The sequence below is a fragment of the Panthera onca genome, chromosome D4, assembly GCF_046562875.1.
Source record: "Panthera onca isolate mPanOnc1 chromosome D4, mPanOnc1 haplotype 2, whole genome shotgun sequence".
In the NCBI taxonomy this organism is placed as follows: domain Eukaryota; kingdom Metazoa; phylum Chordata; class Mammalia; order Carnivora; family Felidae; genus Panthera; species Panthera onca.
The window spans coordinates 75,026,017-75,047,415 of NC_138351.1; the positions used below are offsets into that span (position 1 = coordinate 75,026,017).

General features: G+C 52.7%; 1 protein-coding gene across 7 annotated transcripts in view; it reads right to left on the reverse strand.

Annotated features, from left to right (window-relative positions):
* Positions 1 to 21,399, reverse strand: part of AKNA (AT-hook transcription factor) — a 55,090-nt gene that overhangs the window by 22,986 nt on the left and 10,705 nt on the right. For 3 of the 7 annotated variants that reach the window (XM_060608899.3, XM_060608900.3, XM_060608898.3), the window contains exons 2-7: positions 15,991 to 16,374; positions 11,431 to 12,491; positions 9,351 to 9,425; positions 4,169 to 4,325; positions 3,322 to 3,464; positions 507 to 566 (exon numbers count right to left, since the gene is read on the reverse strand). In XM_060608899.3, coding sequence (XP_060464882.3) covers positions 507 to 566; positions 3,322 to 3,464; positions 4,169 to 4,325; positions 9,351 to 9,425; positions 11,431 to 12,491; positions 15,991 to 16,261 — 1,767 coding nt within the window. In that variant the 5' untranslated portion in view covers positions 16,262 to 16,374. Of the gene's footprint in view, positions 1 to 506; positions 567 to 3,321; positions 3,465 to 4,168; positions 4,326 to 9,350; positions 9,426 to 11,430; positions 12,492 to 14,431; positions 14,504 to 15,990; positions 16,375 to 16,600; positions 16,624 to 16,923; positions 17,098 to 21,399 lie in introns of those variants that run through there. The other 4 variants (XM_060608902.3, XM_078436559.2, XM_060608903.3 and 1 more) reach the window with 4 other exon arrangements.

Sequence of the window (21,399 nt, forward strand, 5' to 3'; positions counted from 1 at the left end):
GCAATCACTTTTACAAGAAAAGAAAATTTTTGAAAGGGCAAGTCTCTTCTGGTGGCTGAGAGGGAGCCAGATGGGTGGGAGGCGGTGCAGGCCAGGGATTACCACCGCGGACTCGGGAATCAGACAGACCTGGGTCTGGGCTCCGCTGCCTACCAGCCGCGTGGCCTTCAAGTCGCCTGTCTCGGCTTCCCCCGCTCCATTCCAGTTAAATGCGGGCGATGACTGTAACCACCTTACTGGCGTTCTATGATAAAACGCAATCATGTGCATCGAAGGCGTGCCACAGTGCCTCTGGCACACCACCACCACCGCTTAATCAGTGGTAATACTGTGATATACTGATCCTTGTCACGGCAAGCTAAGCAGGGGCTGTCTGCTGTGAAAGGAGACGGTGTGTCTGAGATTCTCTGGCCTGTGTTGCGGCAGACGGGGCTTCAGAGACTCCACTTTGGGGGACAGAGCAGGTGTCTGGAAGCTCCAAGGGCATCTCCCGAAGTAGACGGTACCTTGAGTTGGTCCTGGGGCGTCAGCCGTCCTGCCTGCATCAGCCCTGCGAAGGATTCCACCTGGACATCGGGAGGGGAAGGAAACCCACTCTAGTTAATCCGGACCCTGGAAGGTGAGGCCTGCAGCCCCCATGCTTAGCCACATTCGCGCTGTGGCACCAGAAACTGGGTCCCGCCTCAGGATGTGGGTTTTCTGCCAAGCACGGAAAGGCAGATGCCAGAAACTGTCTCCACCACTGGCTCTGGTCACGGCTGCCTTTGGAAAAATCAAAGTGGAGCCTCCCAGAATTTATCAATAGCAAAGCACGCTCACTCATGGGCATGAAGGTCTATGACACAGGATGTTTACTGCAGCATAATTGCGGGGGCAACAGAAACGATCGAAAAGCCTATCTGTGGAGTAGTATGCAGCCATCAAGAAGAGGAAATGGTATGTGTGTGTGCTCACGTATAAACTAAGACCTACTTTTCAGTGTCAAATTGAGGTATAGCCCAGTCTTTATAATAAGCTACCATCTGTATAAAATAGAGAGAGAGAGAGAGAAAAAGGAAAAATATAAATACATTTGCTTATATATTATAAACTACCTCTAGAAGGACGCAAGAAACTGAAATATTAATTGCTTCTGGGGCAGAGACCTGGGTGGTGGTGGGGACAGGGATGGGAGGAAGCATTTCTACTCTATGGACCTTCTGAACTCTGAACAGAGTGAATTCATCGCCTTCCCAGAAATAAACACTCAACTTCAGGATATTAAAAAAGTCAAGGTACAGCATAGCATACATACTTGTGTGACCATTTCTAAGAACACATGTGTGTGTGTTGAACCCTTTTGCATGAAACAGAAGGGCAAGTATGGGAAAAAAGACTTTTCACTGAATATGCCCTTTATGCTATGTGAGGTTATTACCATGTACATCTAATTACCTTTACAAAAAACTTTTTTTAACAAAGAAAAAAAGACAAAGGATGGTTTGGGGCTTTCTAGGATTTCTAGGAAAGCTCTAGATTAGTGCCAAAATGTAATATAGAAATTTATATAAATTATACATAATTTATATAACATAGAAAATAGAAACATAATGCAAGCTACGTATGCAATTTAAGATTTTCTTTTTTTTTAATTAAAATTTTTTTTTTATCTTAGAGAGTGAGAGAATCTTAAGCAGGCTCCATGCTCCACACGGACCCCAACGCAGGGCTCGATCCCACAACCCTGGGATCACGACCCAAGCCAAGATCAAGAATCGGACGTTCAACCGACTGAGCCACCCCGGCATCCCTGCAATTTAAAATGTTCTAAAACATAGAATAAAATTCTAAAAAAATTATGTCAAATGTAAAAATGTAAAAAAGAAACAGGTGAATTAATTTTAATAATGTATTTTATGAACCTAAAATATCATTTTGACATGGAATCCATGTAAACAATTCTTGAGATATTTTATATTCTTTTGTCACATGAAGTCTTTGAAACCCACTGTGCGTTTTACCCTCACAGAACACCTCAGTTTGGACTGGTCACATGTCAAGTACTGACCAGCCACATGGTCTGTGGCTCCTGGATCAAACAGCACAGCCCTAGGTGATCAGGGGTCAGCTGGTGCCCCAGCTCCTGCTCGGTGTGATGACCTTGCCTTTGCTTTACAACACACAGGACACGAAGAAACATCTCTCCAGGTATGGAACGAGGAAGGTGGTGATAAACAGGAGAAAGGACTCGTTCAGGTTACTATGATGGATGAGCTTGAGGAAGCCAGACACAAAAGGACGAAGATTATATACATCTATTTATAGAAAATGTCCAGAAAAGGCACACCCAAGGAGACAGAAAGTAAATGAGCAGCCTCCAGGGGCTGGGGGGAAGGGGAATGGGGGAACTGCTTAATGGATAGGAGCTTCTCACTGGGTGATGAAAAAGATTGATCGTGGTGATAGCTGCATGACTGTGAATATAGTAAAACCCACTGAAGCATTAACTTTAAAGGAGTAAATTGTATGACATGTGAATTATATCTCAACAAAACTGTTACCAAAAAAAAAAAGAAAAAAGAGGATGCTTGGTATTTCTCCGAAGGAATGTGTTTGATGGCCATGATAATATATGTAACTACTGCATTTCCCTTTTCACACTGACAACTAGGAAGCTCAAAACCAAACATGAACCTGGTAAAGCGTTCAGGGTCCAACAGGACATTTTGTTTATTCACTTTACACTAAGTTCAGTCTATTTTTTTCTACCCTTACTTCCCCTTTGCCCCATTTTCCTCACTTCTGTTTTCAGAATGTGGTTGTCATGCATGTATTTTCTAAGCTGCTTTAAAGCACATCTGGCATAAGGCCAAGTGTGCAGTTAAAAATAGAGCTACAAACAATTCACAGTTATTTGGACTGTTTGGTGAAAGCATAAAGGCCCTTTGAGAAGGGACTGAGAATTTATTTCTGTAATGAAACGCACTAAGAAAGTGGGATGGTTTATCCCAAACCGGAAGAGGTAGAGTTGAGATTCTCTTATCCTTCCAGAATCCTGGAGGAGCGGTGAGTCTCCCCTAGGGGTGAACCAGGAGACACTTTCAAGCCCAACTTGAGGGAGTTTGATGGGCCACAGTGCCAAAAAAAGGAGTTAAAGCCAGTACTGAGTGACAAGGAGGAGGCTGTAAACCACGTGGCCTCTAAACCAGGAGGGAGAGGCCCACATTTTCGAGATGGCCGAGTTACCTCCAAAAGGGGAATGACAAGGAGCCTTGCAGAGAGGTTCTTACTCAAGCAGACACTGCTTTCTCAGGTGAGTTATGTCTCCCTCGTTCCCCTCACCTTGGCCAGGAACAGGCTGGCCTGAGAAGCCAACTCCTGGGTCCGCTCTGCTGACGGCTGCTCCTGGGCGATGCCCGGGTTCTCCGGAAGCCACTCTGGGGCAGACGAGGAGGGGCTCAGGTCTCTTTGAGCTGGTGGCCACCCTGGAACACACAACCACTGAACGCTGGGGCCAAGGGACCAACGCTGAACCTCAAAACCACACCCTCACCCTCCATCATCAAGCTACAACTGTCATATCGAGATCACACTGTCTTTACATGGGCCCCAGGAAGTGGGCTGGGCAGGGTAGCCCAGGTGCAGGAGAGAACGAGGTCTGGATCTGCCCCAGATCACACAGCTGGGGCCAAGTCAGGCCTCTGGTTTCCCAGTCAGTAGCTCAGGCTCTAACTCAGAAGGACTCGAGTTCAAATCCCTACCCCACCCCCTTCTGCTTGTAGCGGCGTGGCCTTCAGCAAGTCCTCGGCCCTCCGTGCCTCGGTTGCCCTAACTGTCAGCGGGGTTGATGTGGGGATTAGGTGGGATCCTGCACGGCAAGGCTTGGCACAGAGCCGGGCCCCCACATGGGCTCCACAGTGACATCAGTGTTCTTTGTTACTCACTGGGCCCAAGATCCCCCAGCTGCTAGATGCAGAGCTAGGGCCCCTCCCTGCTGCTCTGGCTCTAGGAAAGATACATGGTTTCCACATCTCCATTCCACCTCTTCAAGTCAGACGTCCCAGACAAGGGCCTCACCTCCCTCCCTCCCCTGACCTGAAGCCAGTGCCACCCTAAGGCCAACCAAGCCCCCCCAGAGCAGAATCACAGGCAGAAGGCCCTCCAGTCACAGTCAGAAGGCCTGACTCACCGGAGGCCCCAGAGGCCTGTGGGGCTTCGGCAGGGCCCGACCACCGTTCCACAGACTGGGGCTGTGGGATGGTGAAGGACAAGACCTTGGTCCCCCGGGGCACCGTCCCTGTGTGGATGCTGTGGCTGGGCTGGGGCGGGTCCGAGTACAGGTTCACCTGTCAGGGAGGGGAAGGCATGAGCACAGCCAAGTCAGGGTTGGGGCAAAGTCCCCGTAAGGCCTCACCTTCATTCACACCATCGCTCAGGCACTCAACAAACATGTCTTGTAGTAATAAATACTATATTTGAGTGGAGCCCTTGGGTGGGGGCCAAACAATGGGCCAAGGATGTGCGTGCCCTTTCACGCCCTCTTTAGGCAGTCCTGATGGGGAGGCAGGATAGGGACTATCATCCCCATTTTACAGAAGAGGAAACTGAGGCTCTGGGTAAGTCATTCACTCAAAATCTCCAGCTATAAATCCTTGGACTGAGACTAGGATCCTACTTTGAACCTAAAGTCTATGGTTTTCCATATTAATAATTTTAAATACTACTTGTTATAATAATTGACAATGTGACCACAATTATAACTAATACAGTACTTCCAGCAAGTATAACTATAACCATATAATAACATATTAGTAATAAAACATTTTCAATAGTGATTATCACATTGATAATAACAGCGATGAATGGTGGTCTGAATGAAGGCGTCAGCCAACGAGTGAACAAACGAACCTCTAGCAGTAGCAGGCCCCCCTCATCCGAGGATGGATTTCAAACGGTAAACAGCCTCACGTGTGAGAGAGAAGTCTGGAATCAGACCGACGGCCGGGAAAGGCCACGTGAAGCACGAAATTAGAGGAGACCCGTGTCTGGTGGTCAGTGCAGAGGCGGGCAAGCCGTGGTCTGTTTTTTTCAATAGTGTCTTAGTGGGCACAGCTATGCTTGTTTATGTATTACTACGGTTGCTTTCGTGCTGCAACGGCAGGGTTGAGTCACCACCGCCGAGGCTCTACGGCCCCCAAAGCCGAAAACCTTCACTAGCGGGCTTCACTGCTGCTCCCTTTTGAGTCCCAGAACGGGTGATTTCTTGGTGCACAAAATGCGTGCCTGGTAAACAGCAGCCACCGTCCTCCTATTCATCATCAGCATCTTTGTTGCTACGACCATCGACTATCGTTACACACCACCATCACCACCACCATCATCACCTCCGTCATCATCACATTTATCACCGTCATCATCACCACTGTCATTTTTACTGCCATCATGGAGGCAGCTCCCTGGAAAAGCTACTCCCCTGTGGTGCCTCAGTGCCCCCAGCTGGTCAGGCAGCCTATCTCACTGCTCCCTGCTGCCCCAAGGTCAGGAGTGCAGAGTTTAGTGTATGCCTGATAGAGGGAGCGCCCTAGCCCCCAAGCAGGCAGCCTGTCCCTGCTTAAGCTGCTCTTCACGTCCTGGCTGTGGCAGAGAAATCTACTCCAAAGTGAGGGACAATGGCCCAGCATGGCCTGGCCCCCCTTGCCTCCCCCTCCTTCAGACCCAGCCTCTGATGAGAACAAAGCTGGATTTTAATAATCCTCTGGGCCATCTGCTCAGACCCGCCTGTGGGGGCTTGCCCACCAGCACCCCTTTCCTCCCATGGTGACCCAAATCTGGGGAAGACCCAGCCCTCCTGCATGCTCCCTGTGCCCCACCCTCCCTCTCCCCCAGCCACAGGCCCGGCCCACCAAGGCCCAACCTGGGGAACTACAGGAACATGCCTGCTGTTCCAGTAGAGGGGCCAAAAGCCCTTGTAGAGGCCTCGGAAGGGGGAGCTGGAGATGAGTGTGGGTAATTTGAAGCTGTTCAGGCCCCTCCCTCTTGGGATCTGTCTCCCGACAGGCCAGCACCCACCCCAGCCCTCCAGGGTGCCCCTTTTAAGCCAGGGTATCCCATGGAGCTCCCTGAGGCTAGATTAGCTCCCTCAGGGGGGTTAATCAGTGAACAGAAGACCAGGGAGTGTGGGAAATGCGGGGTTAAATAACTGACTAGTCTTTGCACAGATGGGTTTCTCACAGCCTTTAAAATGCTAATAGGCTTTATGAATGGGGTGAGGAGGGGGGGAGTAGAGAGAATAGGCAATGTTTCCCCCAACTCCTCTGAAGACTAACCCCGATGCCCCCCACCCCCACCTCCACCAGGGGCTTCTGGACCAACTAGTGGTCATCAGAAACACACATTTTAGGAAAGGCAGTTTTATGTCACCCCCCCCCCCCCCCCCCCGCCTTCCCCTGATTCTGTCTGGGGTGGTTTCTGGTCTCCTCAGCCCCTCCAGATCCCCCTGCAGCTGAGCCCAGGGACAGCAGCTGGGGGGAGGTGACTGCAGGGCAGCAAATCGGTGACATCACCATCAACTCTGGCCCTAAGCTGGGGGAGAGAACAGAGTCTGGCAGTGATTCCCGAGCAGCCCCGGCTCCCTGCCCCCACCCCCGAGTCCAGATCCAGGGGTGCCCTCGGCCCAGGCCTTGAGACTCCATCAGCCCTCCCCAGCTGCAGAACCCACCATTACCTAGTCTGGTTCTGCTACAGAAGGTGGGGTTAATAGTGGGCTTTGAAGACAGACTGCTGGGCTCAAGCCCCAGCTCTGGCACCTACTTGCTAAGTGACAGGCACATTTCTTACCTTCTCTGTGCCTCAGTCTCCCCAGTAAACACAGTATTTACCCAGTATTTACCCAGTTTCCTGGGTAAACACCCAGGACAGTGGTCAGCAGACATCACCATCACTATTGCTCTTACTACTGTGACACCATCATTCTGCCTTGCCCATGTGCCTTTGCCACACACCCGGTGCCACAGCCCAGGTCCCGCTCACCCAGGCGTGGGGAAAAGAGTGCCCGCTCTGGAGTCAGGCACACATACGTTTAATCCCCAGCTGTTAATCCCTTACCAGCTGCAGGGTGCTGAGTGAACCACTCGGCCTGGCTGTGCCTCGGTTTCCTCTCGTGAAGGATTTCATATGAGGTGACCCTGGCAGTGTACGTAGCCTGGGGCCTGGCACCTTTAACAGCTCAGTAAATGCCAGCCCCCTTCCCTGGGTGCCCACCCATTGCTGCCCACATGCTGTTGGGCTGGCCTGGGTGTCCTCAGGGCAATGTCCCCAGCCTGGCTCCCTCCCACGTGGGCCCACCCCCTCCCCCTTGGGCTCTGAGCAGACAGAGTAGGGGGCTCAGCAGGACCCCGGGGAGTCCACTCCCACCAGCTCAGTCTGAGGGAACAGTGTTACTGCCTCCATGAACTGGTCTCCCTGGCAAGGGCTCTGAACAGGAAGCCGTTCTGGGGTCTCCTGAGTCTTCAGGGTAGAGTCCTCAGAGCTGGGGACAGGGTGAAAGGGCCAGCTGGGAGCTGTGCTCCCCCAGGCCCTGTGGGACCGTGGCGTCCCCTCCCCATCAGGCTCCGGGATGGGGAGCCCTGCCTGTGCTGCTCCCCCAGGGCAGCTGTGAGATTGGGGGACCGGGAGAGAATCATCCTGCTTCCGGCATCCAGATGACCTGTGCTCGCCCTTCTCTTGCAGGGAACCCCCAAACTAAGGAGTCATTTTTCTAGAAAGCCAAGTGAGAGTGGGTGGGCAGGTACCGAACACAATCCCCAGCCTCTCCCACCTCCCCTCCTATGCTCCTCTCACACACGAGACAGGTCTGGGTCATTAGCCAGGACGAGGCGACTGCCTGTGGGGAGACCTTGGGTCCCCACCGCGTCGGGGGAGTACCCAGGGCAGGAACTTCACCACAGCTGTGCTCCCACAGTGTCCACCCCTGCCCGTACCTGCACCGGGCATGGCTCACCTGGGCACCCCATAAACACCTTCAGATTAATATTAGTCCAAATAAGAATAGTCTCCATTTCTTAGAAGTGTTTGCCAGGCCCTGGTACGTGCTTTCCGGATACTGACTCATTCTCCTAAGTGAGTAAAGGACGAAGCAAGAAGAGGAGGGAGGGGATGATCCAAGGCTCTGCCCTGACCTTGAACTTTGGCCACCTCTGCCCCTCCTAGGGACCCAACTCCCAATTTGTTAGATGGCCGAGCAGAGGGTCTGGACCCAATGGCCAGTTCCTTTCTCCTTGGAGCTTCTAGGAGTCTGCAGTCATGCGGGCAGGGCTCCCCCGGGAAGGACGCCTCCCCAAACCCACCTGCGGCCTCCCCAAGGCCCCCGCCCTTCCACCGGACTCTGGGTCCGTAGTTCAGACGGCTAGAAGGAGCCTTAAGACATCGGGGGGAAGCCACTGACTCCCAGGAGGAAGGTCTGTGTGACCCCTTTCACAGATGTGCCCAAGAAGGCCAGGGTGGGAGGGACCTGCCTGTGTCCTGAGGTGGGGTGGGGACACAGAACTGCTCCCACGGCAGGACTTCTTCCATTTTCTCATCATGGCTGTCTCAGGGACACCTCACAGCCGTGTCTCAAGAGGCCTGAGAGCAGCCTGTAGCAGGGGAGGGGTGCTGGAGCATGACAGGGACAGGCCAGGTGGGGGCCCTGAGAGAGGAGGCCAGCGAGAGGGCAGATCTGCCTCTCTGCACCTCAGCTCCCACCCACTTCTCCACTGAGGCCTCATGGGGCAAGAGGGGGGCAGGGGAAACAGGAAGCCGTGAAGGGCTGCAACAGGTCCCGCTTCCTGCCTCACCCCCACAAAGGGGAAGGTCCCAAGTGTAGAAGTCTCAGCCTCCTCCCAAGTCGTGTGGGGGCTGGGCAGGACAGGGGTGGATGGATTTCCCCCTGCCACACACCGGACATTCGGTCAGGGGGGGTGAGGGGTGAGGCTGTGCGCGAGACATTCAGGAAGGCTCAGGCCCAGGAAATAAGCACCAGGAGCTGAGCAGAAACTCTGTGCTGCAACCTTGAGGCTCAGAGAACCCAAGAAACTTCCTTGGGGTCACACAGCTGGTCAGTAACGGAGCCAGGAGTGGAGCCCAAGTGCTGCTCTGGTGAAAACACTGGGGACCCCAGATTCTAGGATTCAAGGACATAAAAGCTCATCAACAATTAAGGAGATAGAGCCCAAAGAGGGCAAGGTTGCTGCCCAAGGTCACAGAGGGACCTCGTTGTAGACCGAGGGCTGGGTTCTTCTATCCCCAGGGTCTCAGGAGGCAGGAACAAAGACCATGGGAGAGTGACATCTCTGGGGGCCGGGGCCCCACCTCCACCCTACCCAAGCCAGTACCTTGGCCCCAAGGCGCAGCTGGTCGATGGTGTTTTCTGCCTCTGCGTACTTGGTGAGTAGCTTGTGGTAGTCCTCCTGCGAGAGACGGAGAAGAACACAGTCACGCCCCTCACCGTGAGACCCCTCGTGGGAGCCCGCCCCCCAAAGGGCTCCTCAGAGCGCTAAGAGCTCAGTGGTGGGAGCGGAGCAGACCCCTTCAGGCTCTCGTGCAACACACACCCCGGGGCCATATTGTGAGTGGGATAGAAGGCAGGATGGTCTGCTGACATCACTAACAGTGAATCAGGGATGAGGGCCTCTGGGCTGCTTCACCTTGATATACAACCCCTGTCACTGCAGGCTACAACTATTTGCTCATCTGTCCACATTCTGGGGACAGCTCTGTCAGCTCGTGTCTGTCAGCTCTGTCACCTATATCTTCCCCACTGCTTTATTCCCAGGGCTTCAGGGGCATGTGCTTAATAAGTGCTTTTTAATTTTTAATTTTTTAAAGAGTCTATTTATTTATTTTGAGAGAGAGAGGAGTGCAAGCAGGGGAGGGGCAGAGAGAGAAGAAGGGAGAGAGAGAATCCCAAGCGGGCTCAGCACTGTCAGCACGGGGCCTCAACGCAGGGCTCGAATTCACGAACCGCGAGATCATGACCTGACCCCAAACCAAGAGTCAGACGCTCAGCCGACTGAGCCACCCAGGTGCCCCTTAATAAGTGTTTTCTTAAATGGTGGATGGAGTGAACCATCCAGGGGTCCCACAGAAGACTTGAAAATCACAACTGCCTGTATGTACTGGAGGGTTACTATCTGCCCTAAATAAAACTGAACAGCTTCATCAAACAAGTCACGACAGAGAAAAAGCAAAAGTAAACGGCACCAATCGCCTTTGAAGGATGTTGGGGAACAGATGCATTATTCTGAAAGCTGGTAATTAGAGGGGCAGAATCAAGCATTTCACCTGAGTTTCCCGTGTGAACGAGACCTTGGTAACCAAATAGTTGATGCGGGAAAATTTGACTTTAGAGAAGATTTCCAGCAAAAAAAATGCAGAAGGAACGATGGCATTAGGAGACTACCACTTTGTCACCCCAAACAGAGGACAGGATCAAGGCCATGACTGTCGGTGACCACTGGCCTCACAAATCAGAGAGGAGCAAGCATCCCATGCCTCTGAATGAACCGACTGTGACATGCTCTTGCCAAACACATCACTACCCACATGGAGCTCATGGTCTGGAGGGGAAATAAACAGAGAACTGCATCCTGGAAAAGCTTCTAGCTCTAGACAGACGATATACAGGACAAGGAGAAGACAGTGGAACACGTGAAGAGATAAGAGAGGGTGTATTGGCAAATTCCAGGATATGGGAGACTCTACAGGACACAACAGGTGTCCTCAAAAAATCAATTACAACAAAGAAAGAGGTTTGAAAAAACCGGGGGTCGGAGCGGGGGAGACTTGAAAGGCACACTGATCACATGCGATAGATGAGCTGTGTGTGGACCATGATTTGAACCAACTGCAATAAACAAGCCATTTGTGAGAGACAGGGGAGACCTGAACACTGATGCTGGATAATATTAAGGAACTGGTGTTGACTTTTAGGTATGCTAACAGTGTCGTGACGTTTAAGATAGAGTCCTTATCTTTAGACATACACGGTAAAATACTTCTGGGTAAAATGATCTGACACCTGAAATTTGCTTCCAAATATTCCAGTACAGTGAGTCGGGGGGGAAGAGGTGGGGCCTTAGATAAAAAATGTTGCTGGGGGCTGTATGGCAGGTACATGGGCGGAAGCAGGGTGGTGGGTACGTGGGGGTTCGTTATACCATTTTCTCTCTTGCGTATGTTCTGAATTTCTCATAGAAGTTAAAAACAAGCACATACGGACTACCCTTGTGGCTGCAATGCAAGCACTGCCCTTTTGAGCAAAGGGCTTGGGACTATCTTCGCAGCCCGGGGAACAACCCTCCCTCTATCAACTGGGGATTCCTGGCCCAGTCCTGAGTCCTCCCACCCGCATCAACTCGAACCCAAGCCAACAGGTGCCTTGGTGACATGCCTGTAGAAATGAGTCCAGCTTACCTGCAGCTGGTGGACCAGTTTGGTGGCTTGTTCAGGAGTCTGAAATTCTTGGGGTACCCTGGTGATGGGGTGGGGAGAAGGTGGGTCCTTTCCCGGGCAGGCTTCGCCGCTGCTCAACAGTACCTCCCGCACTATCTCAGCAGGTGATTTGAAGATCAGCGGCCTGGCAGGGCCCTGAGACTGCCTGCTGTGGCTCCTGGCCTTGGGGGGGTGGTAGCTCTCATCTTTAGGGAACCTCACCCGGGGTCTCACCTTGGAGAAATCGGGGAGTGGGTAGTTCAACTGCCCCCGCCCATACTTGGAGGCATCAGATGATGAGTGGCCAGCCAGAGTGGCTCCCTGCCTGGGTGGCACCCTGTCTTGCCGAGCTGGCCTAGGCAGATTCGGAGGGCTGATGGAGCCAGTGAATCGAGAAGGGAGTGGCTTAGGTGATGTCCGCGTCCGTTTCCAGGCTTTGTCCCTCAACTGAGGGCAGGAGAGGCCGGTAGTTTCTTTCCACTTGTCTGCTGGACACTGGAGGCTCTGGCTCTGGGGTACCGAGGAGTCCTGGAATTCTGTGGGGGTTGCCACAGCAACGCCTCCCCCAGTTCTGGGGTTTGGGTTTAGGAGGTGGTGGCTGGAGCTCTGTGGTAAAGTTTCCTCCAGGACAGTGGGCTGGGGGACATCGGTTTCTCCTTCCCAGGTAGAATCAAGGCTGTCATTGGGGTGGTCAAGGCTCACAGTCCCACTGCTCCAGGACCTTGCAGAGCTGAAGTCAACAGTTGGGTGGACCTCAGAATGTTCTGGAAGTTTGTCTCCACTGGCTTGTGTGCCAGGGGCCACCCAGCCTGTGTCCTGACCCCACCCTACAGCCATGGGGCTGGTGTTTCCATCGCCCCCTGAGCTGAGGCCAGTCTCATACTCCAATCTTGGGGAGCCCTCCCCAGCTTCCTCCACCTCAGGACCTCCGAGGGCTTCATCCGGCTCCTCTTCAGTCATGGCAGATTGAGGATCCTGTTCGGGAAGCCAGTTGAGAGGCAAGTTGGAACTTTCTGGGCTGTCCACATCCTCTACCTCAAACTCTGGAAAGACAGGTGATTGTTCAGTATATACCAGGTCTGGACTCACTGTAACATTACTTGAGTCAGTTCACCCTTCTGACCTTTCATTTCCTCATCATGTCGGGAGACAAGGATCCCAGGGATCCCCCTCTATGGCCAAGTGCTTACCTAACACCCCCTCTAGTTGTCCCCGGTCTTCCAAACCTGATCCTCACACCTGGCTGTCCCCTCAGTATTTCCTGTCTCAGGCTCCCATCTAGTTGCACCAGCCAGAAACTTGGGAAGCACCTTGGCCATCTCTCTCCCCCAACCCCCATAATCCATTCTGTCACTGGGTCCTGTCATAATTACCTCCCACAGAGCTCTCAAACTCACCTACTGCTCTTAAGTCCCATGCCACCTTTGCTCTAGCCAACATCCTTTCTTGCCTGGACCACTGCAGTAGCCACTTAATCATCCCCTTAAATCTCATGCTCATCCTCCATCAGTACATTCCTGTTCCCAAGACAGAGTAAGGTCCCAAGATCCCCACCTCCCTCCCCATTAGCTCTCCTGGTCCATCTGTTTTCTACAGCCCCCCTTCAGTCTCACTCGGCTCCAGCCATGCCACAATGCTCCCACCACAGGGCCTTTGCAAATGCTGATCCTCTCTGCCAGGGTCCTCTCTCCCTCTCCTTGCCTAGTTAACTCCTATCTGTCCTTCAGGCATTAGCTCAACCTTGACCTCACCAGGGAATTCTTCTCACACCTCCTTAACTAGGTCAGATTCTTCCTTTTCTAGGTTTTCACAGGACTAAATACCTCTACTTTGAAACACTTATCGGAGCTCCAGTTTTTCATTTACTTACACGATTGGTTCATTAATAGTTTTCTCCCCCACTATACTATAACCTCTACAGGGGCAAGGATAGCCTCTGTTTTTGTTTACTATTGTATTTGCAGAGTTGATGCTCAATATTTATTGACTGAATGGAAAGAAGAAGAGAGGGAGGGAGGACAATAAGGTATGCAAAGCCCCCAGAAAATGGATAATTATTGTAATTATTACATAGTAGTAATATGGATAAAATATGAATAAAAATATCCATCTACCCATCCATTCACTATCCTTCCAACCACTTACCCATCCATCACCTACTCACCCATTGATCCAACCATCCAACCTTTCAATCATGTATCCATCCACCTATCCATCCAGCCACCCACTCACCTGTCCATCACCCATTCACCCATCTGTCCATCTATCTGTCCATCCACCCATCCCTTCCTCCATCTATCCACCACTCCACCCACCCACTTACCCACCTAGCCACCCATCTATCCATTCACCTATCCAACCATCCATCACCCATCCACCCATCCATCCACCTATCCATCTAGCTACTTACCCACCCATCCACTCACCCATCCATTGCCCACCCACCCATTCATCCATCCATCTGTGCATCATCCATTCAGTCCATGTTTATTGAGCACCTACTCTGTCCTAGAACCTATGTCAGCCTCAGGAATAGACCCAAAGTTTCATGAGACACAGTCTGGGTATCATCAAGCACAGACCCTCTGCTCTGGGCTGATGCACCTTTGTCATAACCCTTGTATCACTCTTTGCTCCCCTCTGGCCTTTCCCCCTAGCACCTCTACATCCTTCAACTCCTTAAAATCTCCTTCAGCAAGTCTCTCTTGTTTACAGCAGCACATGTGAAGCCCAGAGAGGTTGAGTAATTGTCAAAGATCATGCAGTGGCTCGGAGTAGTCCTGAACTGAGGACCAAAGTCCCAGTCATGCTGGCGAGTTAGTCTCTGCTGCTGGGGGTCACACAGTGAGGTGGGGAAAGCAGTCTTTGGGGCCAGGAAGCCCTGGGTTCAATCTTGGCTCCTCTGATCCCTTACTGGGGGCCATGGGCAAGTTGCTGACCTCTCTGGCAACCCTGACTTGGACTGGAGGCTAGTCCTTCCTACCTGGCAGAAGGTGGTGAGGAGGGAAGCAGACACGACTTGAGCCCTGCCCAGCCCTGTGGCTGGCACACTCTAAGGGCAAGGGACATGGCAGCAGCTATTACATCATAGCAAGGGGTTACCATGTGACCTCAGGAAGAGATGCCTCTGCCCTTGCCCTTTCATCCCAGTGTATGCCAGTTACCTTTCCCTGAGGGGTTAATGGCTTTCCAGTGAATAGCTGTGGGCAAACCTCACTTTAAGCAGACCTGGCATAAAGAACTTTGGGTCATGGCACAATCTCTACTATCCACAGGGGCCTGCCTGATTCACAGAATCCTAAGTCTGGACATTTCAGTCGTATTGTAAGTGCAACAGACATCTCATATCAAGCTCTCGCTATTCTCAATGCTATCACTACCCCACTTCGCAGATGGGAAAACCAAGACTCAGAGAGAAGGCACCTCTCAGCGGAACTAGGAATTTAGCGTAAGCTGTCTCGATGCAAGGGAAACACTTATTTCAGACAATAAGGGATGCCAACATTCTCATCACTAATTGGGATTTTTAAAAAATCTTAAAAATGGGGGTAAGCCCTGGACCAACCAAGCAACTTAAATTACCAAGGTCATTATCAAATCAAATATACAAAGATGTACTAATGACATTCATCTCTGCATTATTTGTAATAGCAAAAACGAGAAACCACCTATATGCCCAGCACGAGATTGGCCCCCAGGTTATGGAAGAGCCACACCAGAAAACTCCTCTGCAGGCATTAGGAATGATTCGTGGAGGGGCACCTGGGTGGCTCATTCGGTTGAGCATCCGATTTCGGCCCAGGTCATGATCTTGCGGTTCCTGAGCTCAAGCCCTGTGTTGGGCTCACAGCTGTCAGTGCGGAACCTGCTTGGGATTCTCTCTCCCTCTCTCTCTCTGCCCCTCCTGTGCTCACTCTCTTTCTCTCTCTAAAATAAAATAAACATTAAAAAAAAAAAAAAAAAAAAAGAATGGTTTGTGGAGAGATATATGACGAGCTGGGGAAATGTCCTGTCTATTAAAGTTACACGAGGGGCGCCTGGGTGGCTCAGTCGGTTAAGCGTCCGACTTCAGCTCAGGTCACAATCTCGCGGTCCGTGAGTTCGAGCCCCGCGTCGGGCTCTGGGCTGATGGCTCAGAGCCTGGAACCTGCTTCCGATTCTGTGTCTCCCTCTCTCTCTGCCCCTCCCCCGTTCATGCTCTGTCTCTCTTTGTCTCAAAAATAAATAAATGTTAAAAAAAAAATTTAAATAAAGTTACACGAAAGCAGGCTACCCTGTTGGTCATAGAATGCACACTACATTCCCATATAAACATATGGAAAGGAGCATTTCTCTGGATAATAAGTAATTTTTTTAGTTTTTTCTCTTTTTGCTTGTATTTTGTGATATTCCTGCAAGGAGCACTACCGCTTATGTAATTCAGACCTTTGACATTTTTAAATGATAGGCTTCATGGATCGTCATTTTTAAAAAGTCACTAAAACGCCCTCCACTCCCCACCCCCCACCAGGAGATGGGCTGCTCAGGGGGCACCGGTCTCACCCTCTCCCTCGGACTCTCCGGACTCTCCGCACTCAGAAGCCGGACGCTCAGCAGGCTGTGGGGCCGGGCCCCACCCTGGTGGCTGCAGGTGCGGCTGCCCCAGCCGGAAGTCCTCCAGGAGCTCAGGGCTGGTGGCACTGGGAAAGGGCCCCTCTTTTCCCCGTATCCCATCGGCATCCTTTTTCTCTTCGGCCCAGGCCCAGCGTCGCCGCCGGGGCCCCTTCCTCAGGCCCGGCTCGGCCCAGCACACCTCCGTCCTGGAGCTGGCCATCGGGCCTAGCCAGCACTCCACCTGGGCCACTTCATCTTCAGGACACGGAGCCGCCACCGTGGGCGCCTGAGTCACCGCCGGCTCGTCTCAGTACCAGCCATGCTGCCTGCAGCCTGTCGGGGACACAATCCGGGGACAGCATCACTCCTCCCATCCCCTCCCTGTGTCAGAGGAGCTCTGGAACCAGAAAGCCCTGGGTCAGCTCCTGGCTCCCACCCCTTGAGGCCGTGTGACCTTGAGCAAGTCACGCCGCCTCCATTTTCCTCAATAAAGCTGGCGGGGGGGGGGGGGGGGGGGGCTGGGGATAATTCCTCTCCCTCCAGACTTTTGTAAGATTACCGGAGATACAGGGTCGGGAGCCAGAGTCGATACCACCGTGTGCCAGGCTGCATGCATGGGCGCTGGGCGCAGCCCCTGCCCACATGAGAGCCGAGAGCCCCAGGAGGAAGCAGACAAAGAGGCAGCAGCTACAAATCGAGGCGAGCACGACCTGAGAAGCACGGGGTGGGGCAGGACGGGGCGGCGGTGGGGGGGGGGGGGTGTTTAGTCCACGAGCCACTTCCTCTGGGAACCTTTCCTGACCCCCCTCGGGTAAGAATTCACACTGGGACGTTCCAGTACTCCAAATAATTGAACACAGGTACTCAAAGCAATACACGTACGTTCAGAGCAGCACCACGCGTAACAGCCAAAAGGCGGACGTGACCCAAATGTCGACCAGAGGATGAGCGGATGCACAGTGTGCGTGTGCACGTGCAGTGTCCTAGCACCGAGCCGTTAAGAGGACAGAAGAACTGACTCACATCACCACAGGGACGAACCCGAAGAACCTGAGGCTGAGTGAAAGGAGCCAGGCACGGATCACACACAGCAGGACTCCATTTCTACGAAATTTCCAGAGTAGGTAAACCCACAGAGATGGAAAGCAGCCTGCAGTTCCCAGGCGCTGGGGGAGGGCGGAATGGGGGGCAACTGCTTCGTGGGTATGAGGTTTCCTTTCGGGGTGATGAAAATGTTTTGGAAATAGATACAGGTGGCGGTGGCACAACCTTATAAATATAGTCAATGAATTGCTCCTTTTAAAGTGGTTAATTTTGGGGGCACCTGGGAGGCTCAGTCGGTTGAGCGTCCGACTCTAGACGTCAGCTCAAGTCATGATCTCAAGGTGCGTGAGACAGAGCCCCAGGTCGGGCTCCACTTTGACGGCACAGAGCCTGACTTGGATTCTCTCTCTCTCCCTCTCTCTCTCTCTCTCTCTGCCCCTCCTTGGCCCACACACACTCTCTGTCAAAATAAATAAATAAACATTAAAAAAAAAATAGGGCGGGGGCGCCTGGGTGGCTCAGTCGGTTAAGCATCCGACTTCAGCTCAGGTCAGGATCTCATGGTCTGTGAACTCGCGGTCCGTGGGTTCGTGCCCCGCGTCGGGCTCTGGGCTGATGGCTCAGAGCCTGGAGCCTGCTTTGGATTCTGTGTCTCCCTCTCTCTCTGCCCCTCCCCCGTTCATGCTCTGTCTCTCTCTGTCTCAAAAACAAATAAACTTAATAAAAAAAAAAAATTAAAAAAAAAAAATAGGGCGCCTGGGTGGATCAGTCGGGTAAGCAGCCGACTCTTGATTTAGGCTCAGGTCATGATCTCACAGTTCGGTTCGTGAGTTTGAGCCCCGTGTCAGGCTCTGTGCTCACAGCATGGAGCCTGCTTTGGATTCTCTGTCTCCCTGTCTCTGTTCCTTTCCCACTTGCTCTCTCTCTCTCTCGAAAATAAATAAATGTTTAAAAAATAATAAAAAAGTTAATTTTATGTGACGTGAATTTCACCTAAATTTAAAAAAGAGAGAGAGCATGTCCATGGAGTGCAGGGGCAGGAGGGGCAACAGGAAGTGGTTCCCCCTATGGCTGTGGTATTGGGGCAGGGTCCGGGAGCTCTGACAACAGAGTGTGGGCAAGGGGACATGGTGGCCAGGTCCAGGAGGGCCTCTCGGGTCCATTCAGGGCATCCCAGGCACAGGACAGCACACTTACAAGTTTCCCCTCCGACTGCCTGGGGAGAGGGGGCCAGAAGAGGGAGCCTGGCTGCGGAGGGACCAGAGGCAGGGAAAGACAGCTGGAGAAGGGCTCCCCCTTCCTTCTGTCCTCTCCCCCTTTCCCTCCTTTCCTTCTTTCTCTCCCCCTCATCTCCTCTCCCCTCCTTCTTTCCCACTACCGCCGATACTCCCCAAGCACCCAGCCCACAGAGCAGCGGTCTCGTTAGCTCATACAAAATCCTCACTCCGAAGCCACCCACCTGCCAAGACAAGGCTGGGGTGAAAGGTCACCACACAGCCCAGGCCCGGGCTCTTCCCTCCGTGCTGTGGAGACCATGGTGTATAATTCTAGGCCTCCCGGGAGGACAGACAGGTCTGTGTCCCTGCAGCCTTATGAGCACTTGGGTCTCGGTCAGAGCCTTGATTTATACGGTTGAGAAAAGTCAGCCGGCAACTATTTCTGGATAGAACGTTCCCCGGGGAACGGTGCATCACAAGAAAGGCGGCAGCCTCCTCAAAGGGCTGGGGTGAGGACAGGGAGGGAACCCCATTCTACGGCCTCTGGCTGCAACCCCGATCCTGTACCAGGGCTCGGGGGGCCTCATTCTCTCCCCCACCCCCAGTCTTCCTCTCTCCCCACCAGAACTTCCTCCAGATCACCCAGCAGGCCTCCCCGTGACTCCCAACACATATGAGGGGCTCACCCTGTGCCGGCCTGGGCTAGAAACTTCGTTGCACATTTTCCACCTGCCCTCGTCCCAAACAGGGAGGCAGGTCACAGGAAAAGTATTTTTCAGAAGAGAAAACTGAAGGTCGGCATGGAACAGTGGCTTGACTTGAAACTATTCATCTGAGCCGGTAATCTCCAATTTTCGATCACAAAACTCGTCAGAAACATAGACTTGCTCTCATGCTCTCTCTCTCTCTATTCATATCTTTAGATACACACATCCTCATGCTGGTGTATAGGAAAAAAAATACATGCATTAGAAAAAATATATCCAAAAATAAATTTTTAAAAAGCTGCACTAGAAGGGCACGTGGGTGGCCCAGTCAGTTAGATGTCTGACTCTTGGTTTCAGCTCAGGTCATGGTCTCATGGTTCGTGAGTTCAAGCCCCGTGTCGGGCTCTGCACTGACAGCACAGAGACTGCTTGGGATTCTCTCTCTCCTCTCTCTGCTCCTTTCTCTCTTTCTCCAAAGAAATAAATAAACTTAAAAAAACAAACAAACATGAGGTAGAAAAATCTTTTAAAGAGAAGCTCTAATCCTTGCTTCCCATACCCTCTGGGGGGGCTGCACCCCTCTCAGGAATCTCAGTGGGCCTCTAGCTTGAGTATTCTTAGGAGTCCTGTAAGAATGCAGATTCCTAGGTCCACGCAAAGACTCACTCAGCGGCCTTGGGATATGGCCCAGGAATCTGCATTTAAGTGAACATCCCTGGCAAGGCTCACCCTTTAGGGCTGACTGGGCCTTCTGGCCCCTGCCACTTGGAGAGGCGTGGGAGGTGCTAAGGGCCACCGCTCTTCTCTTCCTGAAATCTCCACTGAGGAAGGGGCCAGGGAGACATGTGGTTTTGTGACTTTTTAAAGGGCTTTTTTCTAGCCGTGCCGCAAAGCCGGCTGCCCAATCACAGAGGCCTCCGGGCGCACGGAGAGGAACATCCTGTCTCCCGGGATGACTCAGTCTTTGCAGAAACTCACTGCGACCAGGGGCAGCTGCACGTCAGAGGCAGCTGAGGTCACTAGCTGGAGTGGTGCGCGTGCTCCCCCAGCCGTGAAACCTGGGAGCCTCTCCTGAGCAAGGCCTCTGTCTTCCACGCAAGCCACGGCCCTCGGTGCCTCGGAGCCCAGGGCCCAGCCAGCTACTCAGCAGGTCAGTCAACAAACACACTTGGGCGCCAACCACATGCCAACCTCAGGCAGGGATGAGGACCCGCCCTCACCGCTGGTGCAAGAAAGAGAAGTCGCTGGGCACCTGGAGACCAGGTTCCAGGTCTGATGCTGTTGCTTCCCGGTCAACGGCTGTGCTTAACCTTCCCTCCCTGTAAAATGGGGAGAACGTCACCTGCCTTGCTACTCTAAGGAGTGACTGCCCCATTAAGGTGGGCTGGGTGGTAGCTAAATGAACCTTGAGGTTCCCGGTTGACTTTGGCTCCTGAGGGCAACAGCTTCAGAACTGCTAACTCCCTCCTCCATCCTGAGGACCCACTACAAAGTAACAAAGATGTATATTGAACGCCCAGTGGGTGCAAATTAACTTAAAAAAACCTATGACCTTCTACTGTGTGCCAACCACTATGGAAGTCACAAGGAACATTGAAATGAGTCAAAGTGTTCCAAAGTTTCAACGGCGGTGGGGGGGGGGGGGGGAGTAGGTGACAATACAGAGGGTTATTGATGAAGGAAGCATGAAGCTGGGCAAGGAGGATTTGGGGGGAAGAATCTGTGGGGAGAGGCATTCCAGGCAGAGGGAACAGCATAGTCAAAGGCACAGAGGTCTGAAAGTATGAACAGACCCTGACTGAGAGCTATGGGCAGGGGTCCTTGAATGACAGTCAAAGGCTGGGTTGTTCCAGTCAGCCTGCACGAGGGCCACAGGGTGGCTCCTGAAAGGCAGGGGGGTTGGGTGAAGGCCCCAGCCATGCGAACTAGGGGTTGAGCCCAAAACAGCTCTCAATCCCCTCAGGTGCTGGGCTGTCAGGTTCAAGGTCCCTGCTTGCATTGGAGAAACTACCTCACAGGGAAGCACCGACCTTTTGTATGGCTCCCCCCTCCTTTTGTATGGCTCCTCTCTCCCTGCCACTGGCCCTGCCCCGGCTCTCTCAGGGGTCTGTGAGCCCCTTCTGGTCTCTTCTCCAGTTTCTGAGTGGGTCGACCACCCCCACAGGGTTCCTCTGCCCACTTCAGCCACTCCAAAACTGAGGACCCTTGTCTTTATGGCTCAGTCTCTCGGGTTCTCCTATGCCGACTGCAGCCATGCAGCTCACCTTTGCCTCCCCACGCCTTCTGAGGCCCCTTCTAATCCAGCCAGGGCTGTGCAGGGTGACCCCTCCCTGCTCCTACGTCCACCCTGACATCTCCCACATGAGAAAACGGAGTCGTAGAGAGATGGC